General features: G+C 55.7%; 1 protein-coding gene across 1 annotated transcript; it reads left to right on the forward strand.

Moving 5' to 3' along the window:
• The first annotated feature begins 1,693 nt into the window (after nt 1-1,693).
• AOC1 (amine oxidase copper containing 1) lies at nt 1,694-5,366 on the forward strand. The gene is made up of 4 exons (XM_060108489.1): nt 1,694-3,272; nt 4,091-4,376; nt 4,745-4,877; nt 5,097-5,366. The coding sequence occupies exons 1-4, from the start codon at nt 1,694-1,696 to the stop codon at nt 5,364-5,366; spliced, it is 2,268 nt and encodes a 755-aa protein (XP_059964472.1).
• The last annotated feature ends 2,429 nt before the right edge of the window (nt 5,367-7,795 follow it).

Raw genomic sequence — 7,795 nt, forward strand, 5'->3', positions numbered from 1 at the left:
AAACTGCTCTGTATGGTACTATAAGGATGGATGCTTGTCGTTACACATTTGTCAAAACCCATAGAACGTACAACACCAAGAGTGAACCCTAATGTAAGCTATGGACTTTGGGTGATAATGTTGTGTCATTGTAGGTTCACAGTGATACACTGTAACAAACGTATCACTCAGGTGGGGGAAGCTGATAGCGGCAAAGCTACAGGGAGGGCGGGGAGGAGCCACATGGGATCTCTATACATTTCTCTCAATTTTGCTGTGAACCTAGAACTTCTCTCAGTAAAGTCTAGCTTAAAAAAAAAAGAGGCTCGAGCAAAATTTAATAGTAGGACAGGAGCTCACCACGTACCCTTCTGCTGGCTCTGGATTCACCTAGCAGCCCCTACAGCACCCGCACCCCTTCAGGCTGGAGAGGAGATCACGTGAGTCCCTGGTCCCTACCACCAGTGCAGGGGGGGCGGGGCGGGTAGGGAACAAGATGAGGAACCAGAGGGGAGGGGATCCTCCCCTCAAAATGGAGGGGGAAAGAGCATCTCCCTGAATTGCCCCCTGGGATGACGGCACCCTGAGGTGCCCTCCTCATGGCCTTGGCCTTGGATGGCCACAACCGGAGGGCCCCACTGGAGGGGCTAAAGAAGCCTGGGCAGGGCCAGCAGCCCATCCTGCACCTCACCTGGGTAGGCGCAGGTCTGTAGCCTAACCAGTCAAACCTCTCTACGCCGCTCAGAAGGTTAAATATTCTGGCATCAGAGAGTATATCCTCATGGTTAACTTTAAAAAGAAGAATAGCTTGGGCTTCCCTGGTGGCGCAGTGGTTGAGAGTCTGCCTGCCAATGCAGGGGATGCGGGTTCGTGCCCCGGTCCGGGAAGATCCCACATGCCGTGGAGCGGCTGGGCCCGTGAGCCATGGCCGCTGAGCCTGCGTGTCCGGAGCCTGTGCTCCGCAACGGGAGAGGCCACAACGGTGAGAGGCCCACGTACCGCAAAAAAAAAAAAGAGTAGCTTGCATTTCTTGAGTGCTTCCCAGGAGACAGGCTTTGTTCTAAACACTTTATCCTTATTGTCCAACTGATTTTTCCATTTATTTCTATTTCACCGTTGGGTGAATGGAGGCCCAGAGAGTTTAAGCAAGGAGCCCAAGGTCACACAGCTGTTCCCAATGGTGAGATGTATTAGCACTCGGAATCTGGCAGCCTGGCTCCAGAGCCCAATCTCTGAACTTCTACACTAAATGTCAGATTTTATCTACATAAAAAATATCGTGTTGTATCAAAAATGCAGTTTTGCCGTCAATACCCATGGCACAATAAGCATTTTGTGGCATTTGAGGGGCACTGTGAATCTCTGAGTGACCTAAAGCTGGAGAGATAAGAGCTGACCCACAGAGAGAACGCACAGAGAAGGGGAGAAGGGGTTTGCACAAGTAAGAAAATCCACGGGACTAAAAGAGGTTTACAGACCAGGGAGGAGACCGCAGAATTAAAATCAAAGGACAGCAAAGACCAAAGCAGTGTTGGGAGCCGCGTGGGTCCCCTGCTGCCACCGAGAGCTGCCTCGAGCTGGGCGGGGACGAGCCAGGAAGTGAGTCTGTGGGAAAAACACGAGGCCAAGAGACATCGTCGTCCAAGACCCGACCTGGTGGAAACCCATTTCCTCCCATAAAACTAAGTTCATCTATTCCACTGCATTCCAGATCATGGGGCGGAAGACCCTGGCCCTCGGCTGGGCGGGTGCTGCCATCCTGGTGCTACAGACGGTGGCCGCGGCAGAGGACTCCCCACGGACCCCCGGCAACAAGGGCAGGGTGTTTGCGGACCTGAGTGCCCAAGAGCTGAAGGCCGTGCACAGCTTCCTTTGGGCCCAGGAGGAGCTAAGGCTGCAGCCGTCCAGCACGTTGACCATGGCCAAGAACTCCGTGTTCCTCGTTGAGATGTTGCTGCCCAAGAAGCAACACGTGCTGAGATTTCTGGATAAAGGTCACCAGCCTCCCGTTCGGGAAGCGCGGGCTGTCATCTTCTTTGGAGCCCAGGAGCATCCCAACATCACCGAGTTTGCTGTGGGACCACTGCCCAGGCCCCATTACATGCGACACCTGCCCTGCAGGCCCGGGCACCAGGCCTCCTGGGCCTCCAGGCCCATCTCCAAGGCAGAGTATACCCTCCTGAGCCGCACCCTGGAGGAGGCCAGCAAGCCCCTGCACCAGTTTTTCCGTCGCACCACGGGCTTCACGTTCGGAAACGGCCACGAGCGGTCCCTGACCTTCACAGACGTGGCGCCCCGTGGCTTGGCGTCCGGCCAGCGCCGCTCTTGGTTCATCCTGCAGCGCCAAATGAAAGGCTACTTTTTGCACCCCACTGGACTGGAGCTCCTGGTGGATCATGCAAGCACGAACCCCCAAGACTGGACGGTGGAGCAGGTCTGGTACAACGGGAAGTTCTACCGCAGCCCCGCAGAGCTGGCTCAGAAGTATGACGACGGAGAGGTGGACGCGGTAGTCCTGGAAGACCCGCTCGCCAAGGACAAGAATGGAGAGAGCCGACCAGAGGCTGCCCTCTTCTCCTTCTACCAGCCCCGTGGGGACTTCGCCATCACCACGAACGGCCCCCGCCTGGTGCAGCCCGAGGGCCCCCGCTACAGCCTGGAGGGCAACACCGTGCTCTACGGGGGCTGGAGCTTCGCCTTCCGGCTGCGCTCGTCCACAGGGCTGCAGGTCCTGGATGTGCATTTCGGAGGTGAGCGTATAGCCTACGAGGTGAGCGTGCAGGAGGCCGTGGCGCTGTACGGAGGGCACACACCCGCGGGCATGCAGACCAAGTACATGGACGTCGGTTGGGGCTTGGGCAGCGTCACTCATGAGCTGGCCCCTGGCATCGACTGCCCGGAGACGGCCACCTTCCTGGATGCCCTCCACTACTATGACGCCGACGGTCCTGTCCTCTACCCCCGAGCCCTCTGTCTCTACGAGATGCCTACGGGGGTGCCCATCCGGCGGCACTTTAACTCCAACTTCAGCGACGGCTTCAACTTCTATGCGGGCCTCAAGGGCCAGGTGCTGGTGCTCAGGACCACTTCGACGGTCTACAATTATGACTATATCTGGGACTTCATCTTCTACCCCAATGGGGTGATGGAGGCCAAGATGCACGCCACCGGCTACATCCACGCCACCTTCTACACCCCCGAGGGGCTGCGCCATGGGACCCGCCTGCACACACACCTGATCGGCAACATGCACACCCACCTCGTGCATTACCGCGTTGACCTGGACGTGGCAGGTAGGACTCGGGCTCGGAACCACCCTCCGGGCCAAATGGCCGCATCTGAGCAATAACTTACACTCATGGGAGAGGGTGCTTAGACTCCCCCTGGAAGCGCGATACCAGGAGAGTTTACCCAGCCTGCATGCGTGGAACCTGCAGTGCTCGAAATCCGTGTGCCCCTGCAAAATGGTGAGCGTGAATAGTGCCAGCTGTTCCCCTGGTGCTGCATTGACCCCCTAGGGGGATGGACCAGAGAGAAAGGTGTGCACAGGGCGGGGGAGGTGATAATGCCCAGGAGTGTAAGAAATGTCACTGCCTGGTGCTTTGAGTGGATGCAGTGACGTCGGGAATACTCCTTGTGTCTCTTGAGTTAGCGGTGTCGCCTTAAAAGATGACATGGGCGTAATGACAGGATTTGGCCTGACATCAAATCACATGTTAGAAGAGGCCCCCGTGACCAGGTGGGCAGCTTCTTCTCACTCCGCCCCTCTTGCCCCTGGGCCCAGAGGGCACTGACACAATCTCTTCCCCTGGGGAGAGGCCAGCTGCCCTTTGCTGGGGCCAAGGCCTCAGCAAACAGACACAGAGCTCTGCCCTCAAGAGGACCTGTCCAGAGTCCCAGTGGAATCAATGCAGCGGCCGTGCCCGACTCTGAGCTGTCTTCTAGCTCCTCGGTCCCTGCCCTCCACCGCCGTCTGGCTCAGTGCACGCCCCTGGCCTCCTCTTCACTCCCGTGGTTTGTTGCTGGGTGTGGTCAGGAAGGAGGGCCCAGGGTGGTTGAGGACGCTTCAGTGCAGGGCGCTTGATTCTCCTCCTTCCCTGCACACACTCAGGCACCAAGAATAGCTTCCAGACCCTGCAGATGAAGCTAGAAAACATCACCAACCCCTGGAGCCCGAGACACCGCCTGGTCCAGCCGACTCTCCAGGAGACGACATACACCTCGGAGCGTCAGGCGGCCTTCTGCTTCAGACAGACTCTGCCCAAGTACCTGCTCTTTACCAGCCCCGAGGAGAACCCCTGGGGCCACAAGCGCAGCTACCGACTGCAGATCCACTCCATGGCTGACCAAGTGCTGCCCCCGGGCTGGCAGGAGGAACGGGCTGTCACCTGGGCCAGGTGAGGGAGGCCCAGGAGGCCAGGAGGGCTGGAGGCTCTTCTCAGTGTCCCTGTGTTTCCCTGTGTCCGTGTGTATCTGTGTTTCTGTCCATGAGATTCTGAGTCTATGCTGTGATGTATCTGGGCGTGTGTGCGCATGTGTGTGTGTGTGTGTGCACATGTGTACGTTCTTGGTCATGTGGCTCTGTGTTTGGGGAGGGGAAGTACAGAGCCCCTGCAGAGCCCTGGAGCCTCTGTGGACAGTGCGTCTGGCTGACTCCCAGGGGATGATCCCGCATCTGAGGGAAGGCAGTAACTTTCCCCCATCATTGACCCTGAAGATGTTCCCTGGGAGGGGCTGGAGGCTACCTTCTTCTCTGCCCGGACAGGTATCCCCTGGCAGTGACCAAATACCGGGAGTCTGAGCTATGCAGCAGCAGCATCTTCAACCAGAACGACCCCTGGGACCCACCTGTGGTCTTTGAGGAGTTTCTTCACAACAATGAGAGCATTGAAGACAAGGTACCAGTTCTGCCCTCTTCCAGCCCCACCCTGAGACCAGATCCCCGCTCAGTCCCAAGATCTGTGCCCGGTCCCAGGATGGTGAGGGCCGGCTTGCTGCTTGGAGAGCAAGCTCGGTGGTCACCGGATTTACCCCTTCCTTAAACATGGGGCTTAGGGGGGTTGCCCACCCCTTCCCCTCTGAGCGTCCTCAGCACCGCCCACCCCCCTCTCCTGCAGGACCTGGTGGCCTGGGTCACAGTGGGCTTCCTGCACATCCCCCACGCCGAGGACATCCCCAACACGGCCACGCCCGGGAACTCCGTGGGCTTCCTGCTCCGGCCCTTCAACTTCTTCCCAGAGGACCCGTCCCTGGCGTCCAGAGACCTCGTGGTCGTGTGGCCTCTGGAAAACGGCTCCACCTATGCCCAGCACTGGATCCCTGAGGAGGACGGCGGCTGCTTGATGCCTCCCCCTTTTAGCTACAATGGAACCTACAGGCCTGTGTGAAGGCCCCTCCCCCCACTAACTCCCACCTGAAGGCCGAGTGCCCCCCTACCCCAGGCACAGACAGTAAACCCCCTCAGGCCTCAGCTCCTGTGCTGCTTCCTGCAGAAGGCATAGCAGACGAGGCCATACACCAGTCCGGGCGTGTGGCACACACACAGATGAGAAACACAAGGCCTTGGCCTCCACCCCAGAGAAGACCTCCATCACTAAGGCAAGGACATTCACTGAAATACTAGGTTGACCTATCAGATCAGTTTAGAGAATCTGAGGCTGACGGCTCCCTCTGGGGGGTCTGTGGGGGACCCTTCTGGGTGGCTGATAGGCATGCAAAGTAGTGCAACCACAGGAAGACACTATGGAAAAATCGAGCGAAATTGCCAACACCTTTACCCTTTGACACACTGATCCAACTTCTCAGAGGTATCCTGGAGATCTACCTACAAACCCAGGAAAAATAGATGTACACAGTAATTCACTGCAGTACTGTTTGTACTGGCAAAGTCTGGAAACGACCCCAACATCCTTCTACAGGAGAGAGCCTGTAGATCTGAATAAACTATGGAGTGTCCACACAGTGCAATTTTAGGTGATTGTAAAAGAAACGAATGAACAGGGACATTCTCTATACTGATGGGGAAAGATCTTCAGGATATACTAAGTAAGAAAATAGGTATAGAACAATATATAGATAGCATGCTAATCTTCATGTAAGAGAGGAATATATGTATTCATAAAAACCCTAGAAAAATACACATGATTCTAATATAAAGGGTTACCTATTGTCTCCGTGCATTCAAGCTGCTGTAACAAAATACTGTAGTCTGGGTGGCTTATAAACAGCAAAAGTTTATTGCTCCCAGTTCTGGAGGCTGGAAGTCCAGGATCAGGGTACCAGCAAGGTCACATGAGGGGCTTCTTCTGGGTCAAAGACCTGTGACTTTTCGGTACATCCTCCCATGGCAGAGGGGTAAGGGGCCTTCCGGGGTCTCTTTTATAAGAACATTAATCCATTCATGAGGGCCCCACCTTCATGACTTAATCACCTCCCAAAGGCCCCCACCTCCTAACACCATAGCATTGGACATGAGGGGAGACACAGGCATTGAAACCACAGCACCTGAAGACACAGGGAGAAACGGGATGGATGAGACAGGGAAGGGAGAAGAAGGACTGCTCAGTTTGGCTGGGTTTCTTTGTGGGCTTTTTTCTTTTTGAGTGAAGAGAGCCTGAGGGGACCCACAGTGGGGAGGGCAGGGTGGTGGGGAGGGGCGGGGTCTCCTCCCTCCCCCTGGAGGTCGAGGGAGCCTCCAAGTGTCCTGGCCACGGTGCAGTCCCAGGTCGGTGGGTCCCCAGGCGCCATCACCTCCCACCCCAGTGCTATGTTGTTTTTAGTTTTTAATCATGGGAACATATTTCCTACTCAAAATAATAAAATCTAAGTTTTAAAAGAAAAAGAGAAGGAGGGAGGGAGGAAGGAACTCTTATTGCTGATTAATGGGATAAAGCAGCTGGCCAGGATGGATGGAGTAGCCAGACTCAACCCCCCACAAAGGTTTCCACATTCTAACCTCCCTGGGACCTGTGAATAGGTCACCTTACACGGCAAACGGAAGGCATTCTGCAGGTGTGATTAAGGTAAGGATCCTGAGATGGGAAATTCTCCTGCATTCTCCAGGTGGCTCGATATAATCACAAGGATTTCTCAGCGTAAACCTTCTATATTGTTCTTGGGTTTGGGGTGGGTTTTTTCCTTCTGAGGCTCCTTCCTGGTAAGAGAGAGACGGGGGTCAGAGAGGAGGGAAGCTGCCACAATGCTGGCTCTGAAGTCGGGGAAGGAGCAACAAGCCAGGGGTGTTGGTGGAAAAGGTAAGGAGATGGATTTTCCCCGAGAGGCTTTATTAGCAACACAGCCCTGCAGACCCTAGACGGCAAGAGAATAAACGTGTTGCTTGAAGCCACTAAGCTTATGGCAGTTTATTTATGGCAGCAATAGGAACTAATACAACAGGTGTGGATTTCCACCCGGAGGGCTGTGGATGGAAGGAAGCGGAGCAAGCGAATCTTCCGCTGCCCCCTCACCGCCACCTGTGTGTCCCCGTCTCTGCTCGGAGCTCAGTCACCCAAGCAAGCCCAGGACCAGGATCTGCTGACAGGGAACCAGGGCACACAGGGGGAGGGGGCGGAGTCCTGGCTTTTTGACGGGATGTTAATTATACAGATTCCATCCTTCTCCCCAAGACAGAAGATCGTAATTGGTTTAAGGGGACCCAGATGAGAGCAGGTTAGAAACCAGAGGACAAGGGGCTCCTTCACATGTGTTTTGTTGTGTGTGGGGGACTGTTGCATCCCCACCCACACTGGGGGCAGCTTGAAGACCAAAACCCATCCCTCACTTACCTCTGTGTCCCTTCATCGCAGGTCTGATGGTG

The sequence above is a fragment of the Mesoplodon densirostris genome, chromosome 9 (assembly GCF_025265405.1).
Source record: "Mesoplodon densirostris isolate mMesDen1 chromosome 9, mMesDen1 primary haplotype, whole genome shotgun sequence".
NCBI lineage: Eukaryota > Metazoa > Chordata > Mammalia > Artiodactyla > Ziphiidae > Mesoplodon > Mesoplodon densirostris.